Source organism: Toxorhynchites rutilus, chromosome 3 (assembly GCF_029784135.1).
Source record: "Toxorhynchites rutilus septentrionalis strain SRP chromosome 3, ASM2978413v1, whole genome shotgun sequence".
NCBI lineage: Eukaryota > Metazoa > Arthropoda > Insecta > Diptera > Culicidae > Toxorhynchites > Toxorhynchites rutilus.
Genome location: NC_073746.1, coordinates 63,392,570 through 63,411,169, shown reverse-complemented (window position 1 = coordinate 63,411,169; position 18,600 = coordinate 63,392,570). Strand labels below are relative to the sequence as shown.

The 18,600-nt window shown below is 38.1% G+C and overlaps 1 protein-coding gene across 12 annotated transcripts in view; it reads right to left on the bottom strand.

Moving 5' to 3' along the window:
* Positions 1-13,595, bottom strand: part of LOC129774637 (voltage-dependent L-type calcium channel subunit beta-1) — a 422,247-nt gene extending 408,652 nt beyond the window's left edge. For 2 of the 12 annotated variants that reach the window (XM_055778442.1, XM_055778441.1), the window contains exons 1-2: positions 12,296-13,182; positions 657-1,121 (exon numbers count right to left, since the gene is read on the bottom strand). In XM_055778442.1, the coding sequence (XP_055634417.1) occupies positions 657-767 (111 nt within the window). In that variant the 5' untranslated portion in view covers positions 768-1,121; positions 12,296-13,182. Of the gene's footprint in view, positions 1-656; positions 1,122-12,295; positions 13,188-13,465 lie in introns of those variants that run through there. The other 10 variants (XM_055778446.1, XM_055778450.1, XM_055778451.1 and 7 more) reach the window with 8 other exon arrangements.
* Between the last annotated feature and the right edge of the window lie 5,005 nt (positions 13,596-18,600).

Here is an 18,600-nt window from a genome sequence, read left to right as displayed (position 1 = left end):
TTAATTTTATTTTAACTTTGGTAAAAAAAAAGCCAATCACAAGCAGGCAGATGATTTAGGACACAAAAATTGTCACTCAATGAACGCCTTGTGAATAGACTCTTTATCATGTGGAGCTCTACTTTCTGGATTACGATTGAGGTTTGAGGTAATATTCTTCAGAGATAATTTGGCCGGAACGGAACGGAACGAACTCCCTAAAGGTAATAGTTTGATTCTCGGAACATAATTGACACCATATCTGGACTATTACAACCCGTTTTATGGTTCCAAATCATGTGACAAATGGCCCTTTTTAGAGCTACCATTCGAAGTATTAAAATAACTGAATGACGGTCTTTTACACAATTAAAAAATAAAATTCAAAAACAATTATTTCGAACAACCATAGTAATATGTCAAACTTCCGTCCGTACATCTGCATATACGTTGCCTAGAGAAATTGCAAAAAATCTCAGGTTACGACAGACTATGAAATTGAATTGAATAAAATTACAACCTTAAAATTACAACAGCCCTTGATACATATTTTACTTATTTCATACCACAATGGAAAAAAAGGTTTCATTAGGATCATCTCAAAGCGGTATATAACAACAACACCTTTACGCAATACGAGAAGTAATGTAAACAGTCGCATGTCCACAATATCTCACCTGTAGCTGTAGTGTCTCCTCAAATCCGTCTGGAAACTCGGTACAATTGGTATCCAAATTTTGGGATAACGAAGATGTAAGATGGTGTCTCGCATTCATCCCAACCACCATAGACCAAAGGTATTGGACCGGAGTGGGATTTTCTGTTTGTCAACCACACACACACTGCCACACTACACGGAACGCGCAACGGCTTTCCCACCCTGCCCGGATGATAATCGCCGGTTATTCGCCTCACCAATCTTCAATTTCAGCTGTTATACACGATTGACCAATACGCACCAGTAGTGATCACTATTTTCCGCTACACAACAATCATCGGAAATGGGGATTACTCCTGCCGCAGCATAATTTTAATATTTACACACCGAGCTTTTCATCGAAGCAATTTTCTTCCACCGTATTTAATCCAACTCCACCGAACTTTAGCAATCAGCTTTTATTTTCATTTTCCACACCACTTAGCTGAACCGAGGAAAATGAGAGAGGGGAAAAGAAAAATCGTAAATCGGAACCACAGCCACTCCATCGCCTAGTGCAACTTGTGCAAGCTTGCTGCTGCTGCTCCTGCCCAAGAAACCCAGGGAAAAGCATAACCTTAAACTGACAATTTCCCAGTCGGACGGAGAGCGGAAATCGATGGATATATGCACACACAAAAAAGAACGAACGAAACCGGGCCCATCCTTTTTGGTTCAAGCGATTGGAATCACTAAATTTCTTCGTCGTTGTTTTCCAGATATTGACATTCCATGATGATGTTTGGGCAGGGATTTTGTTGAATCGATTGCCATAACCTCTAATTTCGGGACGGGCACCTTGCAGAAGCCAAAAAACAAATAGATATGCGGCTGATAATGGTCCCGTTTGCCAGAAGTCCCTCCTCGTCGTCGTATTAGGTTGTGGGGGCAGTTTGTTTGACTATCGCGTATTGATTTTGTGTGTGCTCTATCACGATGTCGAGCTGGTCGGTTTGGTCCACAGAGCCAAGGATTCGAGCGGGCGATTGAACCGCTTCAATTTTGGCTAGACATCGCTGACGCATAGAATATTCTATGATCATTTCGTACTCCCCAAGCTCCTTGAAAATAAGAAGTTTCCAAATGAAGAGCCCAAAGTCCAAAGAGAAAGCTCATGGGATGTGAAATTGAAATGAAATGTTAAGTATAAGCGACAAATTAACACCTCCCGAGTACAGCTACAAAATAAACCACTCCATGCGATTCGCGGTCCTGTCAGTTCCATGTTTTCACGAGCTGCCAGCAATGGTCGATTAAATTTGCACCTTTCATGTTTACCAATACACGACACAAACCCATAGCGGTAGCGGTTTGATACGGCCATACACCAACACAATGAAACAACTGCTAGCGTAGAAACACGCTCGTGTCCTTCTATGGAAAAGCCAGCACAGGCCTCGGAAAACGGTGTTCTGTTTTCATGCGGCTTTTCTTCATTTGCTTCATTCTCCCCAACTCGCCGAGATGATGTTGTGTCTTTGGTGTTCGATACTTTTCCAGCCAGTGTGTCCGTCAGTGGTGGCAGATTGAACCGAATTCACGCTTCATTGAGCGCGTATATCTCAGAATCAGGACCTTTGATACGCAGGGAATGCGATGGCGTGGAAGATCGGTATTTTGATTGAGCAGAGGGTTGATTTAAGTAGTATTTATTGTAATGCAGGAAGTACAGAGTGTAGCTATCATTTTGTCAATTTCAATAAAACAGTTTCTTCGTATCTTGGACACCACTATTCAATTTTTTTCGAATCTCAAAAATAGGTAGGTAGGATTATCATAGTAGGAAACAGCATGGGTTATTTGACAGGTAACAGCTGGGTTTTCAACCTTTTTTATTTCAAGAATCATCTTGAGCAACTGGGAATCTGTCCACAGTGGTATACACTCTGGAATATAATTAGATTCCGGAACGTGTCAATGGCACGATGAAACATTTCTAGGTGGAATCAGTGGCGGCAGCAATCTATCTAATCAATCGGTCATCAACTAATGGTATTCTACGCCAAAGAGAACATAGACCATTCAAGCCTGTCCACGTTAAATTTCGGACACTTTTCTTTCAGTGTAGTTTATGAAATATTTCACTAATCAATGAAATATTTCACTTACATGACAGCTGAAACCTTCCTCTTTATTTCGATGTCTAACATGTTTACATTCTTCTTCAGTTTGATAAAATGCAGTCGAATCAAGTGGAAGTACGCAAACGCATTTTGCGCGAACGGTAGCAAAATCCAACACTGTCGGTACGCGATCTCGCCAAAAAGCTAAAACTGCAGAAGAGTATCGTGTTTAGTGTGTGCAAATCGTTTGACCAGCGCTTAACTGTGGATCGGGAACAAATCGAAAAGTATGCTCCCGACAACCTTTCAGTTAGAAATGTGGCTCGAAAGGTTGGAAAATCAAAATCATATGTACAAAAAGTGAAGAAGAGCCATGGACTGAGGGCTTACAAAGTGAAAAAAGTGCCCAATCGTGATGATAAGCAAAATTTCACTGCAAAAAGTCGTGCTAAGGTGCTCTACACCCAATTTTCATGCACCATAATGGACGATGAAACTAATGTTCTCGAAGATTTCAAACAGCTTCCGGGTCTCGCTTTTTATACTGCAATGCGAAGGAATGCCGTAGTCGAGTGTTTCCAGACCAAGAAGCATTCTAAATTCCCCATAAAGTACTAGGTTTGACCGGCCATATGCAGTTGTGGCCGAAAATCCAAATCTTTCGTCTCTACCGGCACTATCCACAAAGATGTCTACGAGAAGGAATGTCTCCAGAAGCGGTTGCTACGATTCATAAGAAGCCACGACTCTTCAGCGTTGTTTTGGCCTCTTTTCACTACGAAAAATCCATCCTGGAATGGTATAATGCACATAAGGTCAAATATGTGTCAAAAACTGCAAATCCACCGAACTGTCCTGAACTTCGCCCAGTGGAAAAGTACCGGGCTCTGATTAAGCGAAAATTATTCGAAACTAAGAAGAAAGCGAATGACATTAATGATTTCAAGAGGAGATGGAAAAGTGCCGCCGCCAGCATATCTGTACGGAACCTAATGGCAGATGATCCCAAGAAAGTTCGTGAATTTTACAGACAACGTAATTAACATCGAAGTAAGCTTTCCTTGTTTCAGATATAAGTCTATTTTACTGAAATAAACAATCGGTTTTGTTGTATTACGTGAATTTTTGTTTTACTGGCATCATCTTGGTGCCCGAAATTTAACGTGGACAGGCTTTATGTCACATGGACAAAGCGAAAGCGACAGAAATAGGATCATAAAGTATAGTAGTATAGGTAGTATAGGTAAAAACAGGTGTTTTCATAGGGTAATAGTTTGTGAGAGAAGAGCAAAGCGAAGGTTTTGGTACGTAAATAGATCAATTCACTTATCAGACTGTGAGCCGCTTCACTGACACGAGTATTAGAATACATTTGAAAAAAAAAATCAAAACTGAAGTAAAAGGTATGAACGATGTGTTCCGATGAACAATTGCAAATATAAATATATACACATAGAAGGTGTATTTGCATATGAAGTAAAATTCTGGTTATACGCGAGCGTAACATGAGCAAACTAATAAAACATGCGAATTGGGGCTCTTTTAGAAGTGTGTTTCCGCTTATACTTTAGCCATTGAGACTGAACGAATGTTCCGAGGCATAAAAATAGCAAGGGAAGTCACAAATTTAAACTTATTGTAATCAGTAAATTAAAAAAAACCAAGGTGTTTTAGGAGACCAAAGCAGACCATCTAACAGTGGATTACAGTTGATAATTCCTTAATATTTTCCTTCGTTGATCGTATTTTTTCACATATTCTCGTTGGAGAGCTTTAACCCCTGTCTTCGTTGGTCCAGGCATTTTGATTGAATGTAATACTTTTCCGTTTACTATTTTGACAGCAGAGGCAGCCGTGACAGTTAAAGTTGTTAAATGTTAAAGTTGCTAAAACTTACATTATAGACCCATTAAACGTAAAAATAATAATTGTATTGATATCAACACAATTCTATTTTATTGATTTTCATGACATGAAACATTTTATTGAGTGGTTTCTATATCTGTTTCGATGATGTTGTCTGGCATCAGTGTCGAAAAAATAACGATGCTTTCACCAATACAAACAAAACCATTGCGGAAAATTGGAGAATGAAAATTTCACTTTCAGAGCACTAGCTCGTGTTTTCCGACGTTTTTCACAACACATTGCGACGGCAGATGAAAATTTAATATCTTGTGAGTAATCGATTAGAGTTTGGTTGATATTACTTGATGGGAAGTGTGCGAAAACGATAAATTTCTTCAAACTGTTCTTCGGGCAAAAGGGGTAAGAGTGGCTGACAACAAATCACTGGAGAAAGACCAGCTGAAGATAGAGGTTGTACCAAGATCCGCCAACCCTCTCAAAGGTCCCCAGCTGCGACTGATAGAAAATTGCTGGGCGAACCGCGCGGGGGACCTACTCCAATAATTTTGTGGTCAAACAGAGAAGCAGCTAATCGTTAAGGTCATGAAAGATCTGAAGAACATGCTGACAAATATCTTTTCATCGATCATGGCTAAAGTTCCGGTCAACTACCGTAAAGCTGACCAGCAGGTCTGGAAGTAGATTTGAAAAAAAATAAAATTTCAAATGTTGCTTATTTCAAGAAAAAATGTAATATTTCAACGTTAATGTGAATGTTAATCGAGGTTTTCGAAGATTTTGATTGAGTGGTCACCAGGAATTCATTATAACGATATTGCAGCGAAACAGAAACAACTTCTATAATGTTATTTAAATTCACTAATTTAAATATTTTACAACTGTATCCTTTACAAATTTTCCCATCTTTCAAATGGAAGCAACAGAATTCTCCTACGTAGGATTCTTTTTGACGTAGAAAAAGTTTAGGGCAGACAGAGCCCGGAACAAAAACGATGTTCAATAATTTCGTCATTGTTGTAATTCGTACATTTTAGTAGAAGGATTTTTTTCATCAAATATGATTCTCTATCACGTCCTGAAAGAATCCGAAAATATGTAGTTTTTTTTTAAATGAGAAAGCTATTTTCTGACTTGAAGGAGGATGAATCAAAAATGAAATCCTTCTTTTATATTCAAAAACCATTATATAAAATAATTAAAACAATGTATTTTGATTCGATTATAGACAGGATTCAATTATTATTATTTATTAGTATTATTATTGCTTTATTCTTCTTCTTGTAACGTAAAACAATCATCTTTTTCATATTACGAAGGAGATGAAATATGGTGTCGTTAAATCATTTGCTACTATTTATTGCTCTCTTTAATTTTCTTTGACTCGTCTATCGCAGGCTCGACAGGAGACTCCTCTTGAAAGTTACACCAAAATTGATTAATTTAATGGCAGTTGGTGGACTGTTCCAATTAACAATGCCTCTGACGAAAAATGATTGACCGTAGAAGGAACTGTGTTGAGGGATTTTGAAACTATTTATCCGTTTTCAAATAGATAATCAGGGTCTTAAGGACTTTATAATACGAAACAAAGTTATGCATGATCTGTACTTGTAAAACTGAGTAAAACTACACCCGATTAGGTTCTTTTTTAAGTGAGAAACATGTATCTAGATAAATTATAAACATAGCGAACACAATCATTTAGAGCAGTGGTACTCAATCTTTTTTTAGAGGGGCACAAACATTGTTTGTCAAGATGTCGCGGGCCGCAAAAAAATAAAGGAGGATGGTGTCCAAGATACGATCGCATTGTTAACATAGGACTATGAAATTATTGCCGTTCGCAGCCAAGAAATTATAATGTATTGTTGTTTGGTCGCTGTCTGAAACACTGAACTTTTTCAATGTCCAAATAGCTTTTCAGTATCTCTTGGTAAATGACATTTCCAACGGTACAAAAAATAATGAGAAAAAATGCTCGAATTCAAGAAAATTAATTGATTGCTCCGAAGAAGTCTCCAAAAAGACATTCACGGTTTATCAATCATCCTGCTAGCGACCAGATGGCAGCGCCAGCGAGGCTTTCCAAATGGCCTTTCTCAAGGTCGTTAAAGATAGTTCATGATTTATTCCTATTCTCGCGAGAACAATATACGAGATTTGTGTCCTTACTGCCAATGCAAATAGCGCGTTCAGTATGCATCGCAAATATTATTACTGCGCTAGACACAATGCGGCCCGAGGCTTTAACATGTTGGTTCCCCCACTACCACAATAGGCTTTAATGTTTTTCAATTCATTCGCCTCTAGTCCGGAAAAAAGCCAACTAGGAAAACTAAACTAAATACTCGGCTTAGAGAGAGGCCATTTGGAAAACTTCGCTGCTGTCTGGTCGTTTGCTAGATGACTGAGGAATTGTGAATGCTGTGAAATCCCTTGTTAATTGTCAATAAATTGAAAACGGACGGAGTTCAAATTGCAAATTACAATAAATGAGGTAATGATTTCTTTTTTATGCTTTCAGACGTATAATAATGATTTCTTAGGTTACATACAAAATAGTATGAACTTACAAAATACATACAAAACATTTTAAAATAAAGTGAGCAAGTTGAGTATGGCTGATTTAGAGCAACACGCAACTTATTGAGAAATCTGCTCAAAGTGGTAGTATACATAAAATCATAAAACATAAAATGAGGTATGTGTAGCGCTTTGAACAGTTTGGCTATGAAACGCAACATAATGTTTCGTTGTCAAGTTTAGGCGTTTTAGTGAGCCATAGATCTTTGAGCCTTGAGAATTGATATTCTCATCCCACTCTAAGTTATTTCTAAAAACATTCCTAGGTGGGGTTGATGGTACTTTCTGCTTAGATATTAGTATGGCCTTGGTTTTACAGGGATTTATTTACTAATTTTACTGGTACACTCTTTCCAATTTCTATAAGACCAGGTGATGATTTTGCTGCTTTGTGTCATTGTGAACATACAATGCTTCAATTTATATTCTAGTGCAGGGTTTCTCAAAGTGGTCGATATCGACCCCCTGGGGTCGATTTCGGTTTCCCAGGGGTCGACAGAAATGAAAATTGATTTTGGGGGTCGACGGGGTCTGAATATCGACCCCTATAAAATAACACAAGTTCTTATTTGAAATATTCAAGATGCTCCATAAGTTGAGTCACGTGAACACTCTTATAAAAATGACCAGGGTGGCAACATTTGATCTTGTAAAATTTTCTGAAAAAATCTGTACTTCTTTATTTTAGCAAAACAAAACTGTATCAAAAAAACTAACGGAAAAAATGGAAAGAAAGGTATTGAATTTATTGTTCTTATGTATGGTTTGCTTGAGTCGTATCAATACAACAAAAAAAATCATAATAAAAGTTTTCGCATAATAAATTGATGTTTATACATGGTTCTGTTGAACTTTACTTTTCTTAAATTTTCCGTCAATTTCATCGCTCCTTCTTGAGCCGATATATAGTCCTTTGCTTTCAAAATACAGTCCATCATTGTGGAAGCCAACGGATTCCAACATTGCCAACATTGTTTTATTAGCATTGTGAAGCGAGAATATTCACTCAACACACACTGATGAATGTGGAATAATCAAAAAGTGTCCCAAAAACATCCTTAGCAGGAATGGAGAAGTGAGATATTTCATATGGCTGAACATTTTTATAAATCAAGGTACATATCTTCATGACTCAACAATAAAAAAACAAAGTTTATCAGTAAGAAGGACAGATAAGAAAGACAGATAAAATGAACTGTAATTAATTTAACATTTAAATTTGAATTTAAAAAAAATATCTTTAAATTCTGTATCCTCGCAGAATTTCTGTATATACAAATTCTATATCTGAAATTTGGCAAAAAAAAATCAGTGAAATACAGAATATTCTATATATGTGGCAACTATTTCGATTTTAGGGTGGTCCGAAAATCAAAAAGTGCAAAAAGTACAAGATGATTCGGCCAGTAAAAAAAAAAAGAACAGGATTGTGTAAGATAATGTGTTTGAGCGTACGAGACCTTCAAGGATGTTTAACATTTCTCTGTATTTTAAACATGTACACGATTTAACACGAAGGAAGTCATCATCAAATTCATATCCAAACATGATCGTGATATTTTACTGTATAACTAAAGCTTGCCCTTAGGTTGCAAGTTTATATGCGTCCTGAATTGCGTTGGAGCTTGAATGATAATGTACTCAACTTCGAATTTAATTCAAGAGATTACAAATACCTTGTAATATCTTGAATTAGCTAAATGCTAAATGCTAAATGAAGTGAACTGTAATAAAATGATTGAAAAAGAATTTCCAAAATGCTTGGTGCTTGGTGCAAGGCGTAACAAAAACTTCTTTTTAAAACTATTTCAGAAAACTTGAGTTGGGGCGCGAAGAGGAAAAAATGTTATACGATTTATTATAGACCAACACATTTTTTCTCCAGCTGGACGAGTCTACATTACCCAGCAATGAAGCTCTGTTTTTAGGCTATGTTCGGTATATTAAAGATGAAAATATGTGCAAGAAATGATTTTTGTAACATATATGTAGAATGATACCAGAGGAGAATCGATCGGTTTTTCTACCGAAAAACTATTCCATGGATTCTTCCATGGGTTGAGAGTGATGATGCACCATCAATAGTTGGTCGTCATCGTGGTTTCACAGCTCACTCAAAGTTTCAACTGCGTAAGGCTAATCACTGCGTGATTCATAGACAGCATGTAGTAGTAACAAATCTGGGACTGCAAATCAACTTTTTCGCCCCGGGTGCGAAAGCTTTCACTCGACGCCACTGGCCCTAGATCACATCAGTCTTTACTATATGTTATGAGTGCTAGCAAAAACCTTCGAAGAATTTGAAAACTCGACTATTTGCTCAGCTATATGAGAAAAATGCCGAAATCTTTACTCGGTTACTTCTACACGCTAGAGTTCGCTGACTACCAAGAGTATCTTGCATAGACTTTCAGCTTGTTTAAATTTGTGTTTCAGCTGCAGGGTGACGATTTCAACTTGATTGAAACAATATCAATAATATCGGCCCTTCTGACAAAACTTTCAAAACAAAATTGAGGCCGAAGAGAATATTCACAGTTTCCGCATTTGTCAAAATTATCACAAAAGCTTCAAGACCATTGTATATTATCATATGTCACTCACTTGGAAGCATTACACAAGGATTTTACTAACATGTTTTTAGATCTTCAAAGTTTTTAAATTCTTCAATGGATAATAAACCAGTACTATATCACATTCATGGAATGAGTCAAGGTGATAATGTTGAATTTTTTTATAGTTTGCGAGTAAGTTTGTAATTTACTAAATTTTATCTCTATTTATTTCGATTTTATTTTCAAATTGATAATTATTCCGTAAGAAAAAAAAACAAAAGATATCATTTTCAAAGAATTTTGGCTATAGGGGTCTAAGGTATGACTTAATTCTGGAAAAGGGGCATCCTTCTCAAAACAGTTTGAGAACCCTTGTTCTAGTGTGTAGGTATTGGTGACTACCATACACTGCATGGTTTTCATATGTGTGTGTGCAAGCGCTGAGCGTAAAGGAATGTTTTCGTATTTTCAACTGTCAAGTTTCTATAAGACCAGTTACATTTTCCGTTGTTTTAGTTGTTTTGATCAATTAAATCTGAAAAATGCCGAAGGGAAAAGTCCTCACGGAGAGAGAAGAGAGACAAATCGATGCATTTCACCAAGAAAATGTTGGTATCAGATAAATTTCTCGTCGGATTGGACGATCCAATCAAGTAGTGCTCAATTATTTGGCGAATCTTTAAGGATACGGTACGAAGAAGACAGCTCCACGTAAATCGAAGCTGTCTGACCGGGATAAGCGGGGAATAGCTAGAACAGGTTCGAATACCTCACAATCGCATCTGAGTCTGAGTTTTGCCAAAGCTCACATGAACCGACAGTGGGACATGGTATGTTGTGACAAAAAATGTTTCCAAAAGAATACGTTTTGCTATATACCATAACGAAGAGTTCTTCAATGTATAGGTTATCTTCACTGACGAAAACAAGTTCAATTTGGATGGTCCTGATGGTTTCAACGGGTACTGATGTGATTTACGGAAGAAGGAACAGTATTTATTTTCCTTTATTAAGGAACAGTATTTCTCAACCAGGAATTTTGGTGGAGGCTCGTGCATGGTTTGGGCAGGATTCTGCGCAACCGGAAAGCTCAAAATAGCTTTAATGTTATTCGAGGATTACACACATGTTCTGGAATCCTCTCTCCTACCGTTTTTGCGTGAATATCGTCACAAAAAAATCATATTTCAGCAAAACAATGCTACTATTCGTACCAGCAAGTAAACTAAGCAATGGATTAAGGACCACAAACCTAATTTTCTGGACTGGCCGGCTCGCTCTCTAGATTGAATCCTGTTGAAAATTTTAGGGGGGATCCTTGTACGCAGAATCTACACTGAGGGAAAACGGTACACCACGGTTGAAGAACTCAAAGTTGCAATTTCGGAAAAATGGAAAAAATATCGAGAAATCCTTTCAGCAGAATTTGGTAAATAGTATTTTAACACGAATTTTCAAGGTTATTAGTCGAAATGACAAGGTTACCAATTATTGACATGTAAATCAGCCTATCGTTTTGAATTTTGAAGTGGTCTTATAGAAACTGGACGGCTGAAATTATCATATTTAAGCACAATAAATAAACAAACAACTCTTCTGAACGGAATTGACGTTAAATATACTTTATTCTAAGCAGTCTACAATGTATGAATTTATCTTGTTGTAATTCTAACTGTTGTTGCAACGTTGCTGTGTGTTGAAACGAAATAGAATCAGGGTGGTCTTATAGAAGTTGGACAGAGTGTATGTTATCTAGGCCTACATCGTTAGATTCAATTGATAACACAGTATTAACAATTTCATAGTTAACGACGGGTCTAAACGTGAACCCGTTGCAATTTGATGCAGTATGCGGAGTTTCGTTATCTTCAGCTGAAAAATTTGATGATCACACTCATGTTTGCAAAACAACCGTCAAGCGTGCGAAAATTTGACAACACTTCCGCCCATTCCGCATCGAACCAAACAAACAAAAAAGCACGGTCCTTCGAGCGACGGAACCGACAGACCGTCACCCGTAGTACAGTTCGGTGTGGGCGGCTTGGCCATAGTATACGTTTTGAGAGCGAGAGCGAAACCAGAAGCAGGGCACCGATCGGTGGGCGCCGCCACAGTATATACAAAGTAAAGGCGACGAGAGGCGGGTGGGTGGTGGCAACAACGGTTTGCCGCTTTTACTTCCAAACGAGCGGCACGAGAGCGAGAGGAGCATGAAATAATCAATATACGTATTGCAGTATTTTATGATAAGCCCGCACTTCTTATCCTAACCACCCGAGGAGGAAACCAACAGCAAGACGAAAGTGACAAAGAATTGAAATCATTTGACGGATGACGGGGACGCGAAGCGGCAGAAGCAAGCCTCTCAAGTTGTACTCGATGATTACGTAATTAGGCCGGGCAATTATTGTGTTGTGTTGTTGCCTGTGGTCGTACGAGATGTGGTTCCTTCCCCCAGGGGGAGCTATAGTTCGTTTAGTAATGGGACACAAGAAGTACCATTACTGTAAAAACCTTGATTGTGGTACATATCGATCTACGGTTACTACCTGGGTAGTGGGCATCCGAATCAAAATATTGACATTAGATTTAAAATCAATTCTGGATTTCAACACACACTGTCACACTAGAGCATTCGACACAATTTACATTCCCGTAAACTCGTGCCTTGCTCAAAATTACGATGTAATGGTTGTTATTTAATCCATGATAGAGCTTAGATGACTTCGTTTGCGATCGCAAATCGGGCAATATTCCTCGGAGCCTCGACGATGCACTGGAATCAACACATCATTGGCTTGGTCTAGTGTCCACTAGGTGGCAATAACTAGGACTTCACAGGATCACTCGCGCGCGCTGACAATGGGACGCCCACTGCTGATTGAATTTCCTTTGACACCAAATCGTTTCTACCACACGTCCATTTACCACCCGCAAACCGGTGTGCCACTACTACCACAATCACAAAGTCGCACTGATACCCAAACACATGTCAAGACACGAACGTCAACATGCGTTGTTTCGTTGTGACCTTTTTTTCCGACAAGAGATGGAAAGTTCACATACAAATCACTTCATTATCCTCCGACTGTCGACAGCTTCCTTCATATGCTCCCAGAATAAAGCTCCAACTTATAGCTCACATAAATCGAATCCCTGTTAGAATCCACCAACAGAAGTTACGTTCCACATTCGTCCTCCAAAAATCAACAGTCACAGTCGCGTAACGAGCGACACCTATTCGTGCATTTTATTGAACAAACTGCCTCCGTTTAATGACAGTTCATTTCTTCTCGACTTATCAGCTCCGTCAGGCATAACAATTCCACACCACCGACGACATTTGGCGAAATATGATATTGACACACTACCGAAAACAAACTGATAACGAGCGAATTGTAACAGTCTCAGTACCCAGTATATTGCTAGAGTATACCCCCAGCAGGAGCAAAAATTATTCATGCGACGAACCACGAACACCAGTTTTCGTTTCGCTACTCGGCTATTCTTCGGCCATTCGTCCTGCGGCACAGCACATCCACCTTCCTCTGTACCTTTCCTCTCGCCAAACGAGTCTAGCTCCTAGAATGCACTCCCGGATTTGCTGTACATATATGACCTGGTAAAATGGAACGACACTGTGGCACTGGCAAAACTAAACTCTCCATACACTCTGACACATTCCATTCAAGACTTCGAATTCGTAAAAATCTCAATACCTGATCGATGGTGGCCTAATGTATCGTTATTTTCACCATGAAAATCACCAAAATATTCCAACAATTCGTCGAAAAAATCCAGATTATACCAAAAGACTCGTTAAAACTCTGAATCTGGTACAAGCTACTGTCACTGTCAAATTTTTGCTTTTGCTAGGCAAAACAGTCAAATCGAGCACACGCACACATACACACATTGGCCAGAGCGCGCCTGCATGGTAGGCCACCCACGGGCACGAACACCATCTGTCAAAGTTCGGCTTCCCGTATGCGGGAAGGCTAGACATCCCTATGGCCCAGGAAAGGAACGCTGGGCGGCGCACACGAGTCATCAGGTCATTCCTAGGAATGCTGGCTGCCGGTTGTTGCCCATATCAGCAGTAGCAGCAGCACGCGCGAAGGGAGGGTGATTTTCCTGTGGCCGCGGTTCCACGCGTTCCCCCGCTTTTGCCCCGCACTGGAATGGCACGAGTCGGCGCAAATGGTGGCTCACTTCCAGCGAGGGTTTTCTCCTGCCTGGGCTGTCAGAGTTGCAAAATTGCGCGAAATTGCAAGCTTTGGCGCGATTGTCACTGAACACGTGGTTCCTTGGTGACAGTGTTCTTTGGAGGGAAACCCTACACATTTTAAACGTAAAACACCAGGGAAAACCAAGCCACAGTTTTGTGGAAGTTGGTTTCGACAACACGTCAAAAAGCAACTTTTATGTTAAAATCGATTCAATAGTGTCGACATTTTGACACTAAGGAGAGTATCGGATAGTAATCTCAAACATTTGATACGTTATTGCTCTCGAACGGGTTTTCTGGACGTGTATTCACAGCACGTTTTGTTCACTTGTCAAAAACAGATCACTTGTTTACGTTTGCAAAGTTGTTTTCAAGATGTCGAGAATCGAATTGGAATTGATTTTTTTTTTTTGCACGTTTGGTGCACCGAGAAGGGTGTAACATACAATCAAATCGCGTAAAAGATCTAAAGGGCCTGGCCGGGTATGGGAGTAAAAAGTGTCCTGTGTAAAAAGTGTGCTGTATGGCAAATATTGTATAAGATATTTAATATGAAATTTTGGCGGTTTTATTTGAACCCCTATGTGGTTTAACATAGGGTCTATGGTGAAAAACGTAATTTTTCGTTTAATTCACGCTATCCTCAAGAGCTTCGAGATAAAAATTTGAAAAAAAATGCAGAATGTGCATTTCACTACGGTATATAAAAAAAATTAATAAAAAATTTAAAAAAAAATTTCCTGAATTTTTAAGATCACTGCGAGACACAAAAAATTTTTCTTCATCGTCTGCATTATTATTTTTATTTTCTTGCAATCGCTTATTTTATTGTATTCGTGGTTTTCAATTGTAAGACTAAAATAAAAAAATTATAATAATTTGGATTTTTAAGTGTTTTTTCATCAATCCGAATTATCTTTCCACAAGGACTTTATTTTTTCTCACAGAGCTCTATCGTACCTGTTGTCCTATGAATTTGGTAAACCATCTAAATTTAATGTAAAGAAAATCTCATATACTTTGAGATACGAGAAAAAAATCTTTGTACAACACAATGCTCTAAATTTACCGACAAATTTTAGACATACGAAAAACAAAATTTAAATAAATATTAGAGCAGTACTGGGTCTCTATATTCAAAACAAATTAAAAATGCCCAAAGGTCAAAAAACAATTTTTTTCCACGCCATCCTCATAAAAAATCAAGAAAAAATTATGCTACATGTGAAAAAAAAACAACACATACGAACGCATTTAGATAAAAATTAGAGTAAAATTGGGTCTCAAAGAATTTTTTTTTTCAAAATTTCAAAATGCCTGAAAATATATAGGGTAAATGATCTTGGTTTGTCCAATTTGGGGTGTTTTTACGCAACTAGTAAATGCAAATCGATTTTTCTTCATGAAAATCACACATAATCGATACGAGTTTGGGTTTGTTGAAAAGCCCCAAGGTTCTAGTTGCTAATACTACCATAAGGTGTTGAAATTATTCAAATTTTTATGTTTTTTAACGATTTTCCTTAAAGAAGAATTATGATCATGGTTTGCCCAAAAAATGATCATGGTTTGTCCGGTTTTAGAAATCTCCATTTTTGAATGAAAACATTCGAATTCACAATTAGATGTTGCATTTATCATTGCTTGAGGTTACTGTCATCATATTGATTCATTCATAATTTAGGCTTTCTTCAGAATATTGCCTTTTCTTGGGCATTTTAGAAGTGTTCACCTCAACACAATCAACACAGAAAAACCATACTTCTGCTATGCGCGAAGCACACCATAAACAAACATAAACAAACTGCAGCGCGCCAAGCGGTTGCCATAGAAATCATGTGGACAAAACAACATTATCGAATTGGACAACTCATGATCAGAATTGAGTTCATCAAAATGCGTTAATTTAATGGTTTAGCTATGTAAATCCGATACAAATGGTGAGCAAGCATGATGTTTACAATATTTATAAGTGTTGTAATCCAGAAAAGGTCTGAATACATGCCAAATAATCATCTGGTGATCGATTAAAAGTTAGCTCGAATGAGGGGCGCATTGACACAAATAGAAGGTGTATTTTATAATCCTTTAAAACATGTGATTTCGTAAAAATATACTATCAAACTACTATAAATCATGTAAAAGGCAATTTCATTTATATGTTTCGGAACATTCGAAGACCTTATTTGACACAGGAGTGCTGAATTAGAGCATTCAAAAAAGTGGGCAAACCATGATCATATTTTCGACTGGACAAACCAAAATCATTTACCTTATAACGTGTAGACATTTTATCTTTCGAATGAAACACATCATACCATTTCGTTTGGTTGGTCGGTCTCCGGCGTAACGCTTTCGTTTTAGAAACTTTGATTTTACACCATAGTATAGAAATAAAAGACGTATTCCTACGTCAAAAAATCCTCCAGCCAGAACGGGAATCGAAACTGAATCCCCGGCATGATATGTGTAAAACTAACCACTTGGACATGGGAAACCTAGATCTATGTACGATTGCGTTATATGTCGTACAGTCATGGACTTGGCATTAATATCATTGTTCCCGAATGTCGTAAATTTGTTGCGTGGACAACGATTATCGTCAACATAAAAAGCCGTTGATGTGTTCAAAATCCATGATTTGGATGTAACGTGTGCACTAAAAAATAAACTGATTTTAAGCGATTTTTCTTGCGATTCTGCCACCTGACAGTGACTTCATCTATGTATTGCCAATCGTAGCAACCCTGTTGTGTACAGAAAAAAAATCAGAGTTGACAGAAGTTGAAGAGGAAGAGCAGGGGTTAGGTCAACTTGTCGTTCCGCACCTTGAGCTAGGAGGTCGGAGCAACCGAAAAAAAGGGTGAAGAAGAACCTGGCCAAAATAGACATGTTTATGCGGGAGCGTCAATCGAGGACGGCCGTGTCCAAGCAGCAGCCAATCATCCAAAAAGAACGACTGAAGGTGGTAGTGAAAAACATCTTTCCGGCGAAGCGCGACGTTGTGGTACTGATGAATAACGAGGCCTGGACCAGGTACTGTACGCCACAAACGAGGTAAACGAGGATGTCAAATACATATCCACCAGTGTTGCCACATTTTCATTTGTACCAGAAGGATTAACAATCTTTCTCATCTGAACTTTTTCTTCCAAAAATCTGTACCATCCAAAACATTTGTTGTAGTAAAAAAAAATTAAATAGAATGAAAATATATTCATTTATTTCTCACAAATACAGGTCGGACTCGATTATCCGGAGTATTGATTTTATTTTCACTCAGAATAATCGAATCCTCCGAATAATCGAATCGTAAAAAAAAACGAATGTTCTCTCGGTAAACGTAAAATAATTATAATTTGCACTTATTTATTAAATGGTTTTATCTAGCTTGACTCGTTTGTATGTTTGTGACTTTGTAACTTTGTCTTTAGCGCTGTACCACATTAATGGAAATTTAACACCCTTCCTATTGACCGATTGATCTGAAATTTGGAACACATCTTTATCTCTGGTGTCATTATAAAACTGCGTATTCAATGATCGTGAAAATCCAAGATTACAAAATGGTGGATTATGTACATATTTTCTCAAAATCCCATCAATATGGGTTTTCCCAAAACTCCATCAATATGGGTATCGAATGAAAGGGCTTAACCAGTAGAACACAGTTGTTGGCGATAGAAAACGAATGGCTTCTCAATTTCGTGAAAACTTTATTGTATCATCTAGAGTTACAAAATCCTATCAACGAGGAAAGAATATTAGATGGGAACGTTTAGTTCGCTCAAATCTACTTACTATAGTAGCTCTTCGCTATCGCGCGACAATCTGATTTTGTAGGATTCAACCTCAGATAACCTTTTTGCAGACACCTTTCGTTTTATGCTTGCAAATGCAGGTTCTTTATGTGTTCTTATGTGCTTTCCTGAGGATGTTTTAGGACTAATTAATTGATCGCGCAAACACTAAAGCAATGTTTTCTCACTCTTACCAAATATAGAATTGAAGAAAATTCAATTTTTAAATTAAATTTTAACAGTTCAAACTAAATGTGAATAATTAATTTCCTGCTCGCACTTTCACGTTCTCTTGCACAATAAGGATTTTCTTTTGTATGAACTTTTTGACAGTTCTAAAGGGTGTGTCACATCAAATTGCATCACGGAAAAAACGCTGTAGAAATTTAATTTTTAGGAATTATATCTTCAGCTTCCGCTTATAATCAGATAAGAGTGTATAGATCACGTTGGCCATGCTTCACTGTCAATTTTTCGTAAATTTGGAAAAATGTCGTCGAACGAAAAAGAGCGTCGTGAATTAATCCTGTGCACTCATTTCGAGAATCCGGAGTTGTCACATCGGGACATCGGTAAGATGCTGGGAATCGTCCAATCCACGGTCAGCAGAGCACTAAAACGATACTTCGAGAACCTAACCATCGACCGGAAGGTGAAGAACGGCAAAAATGGATGCTCCGTCAGTGAAAAAGATCACAAGCGCGTAGTTAAGCAGTTTAGACGTGATCCGAGAAGTTCGGTCCGGGATGTCGCCAATAAGCTGAATTTGTCAAGTTCATTCGTCCAGCGGACCAAGCAGCGGGAGGGCCTGCGTACATACAAGGTT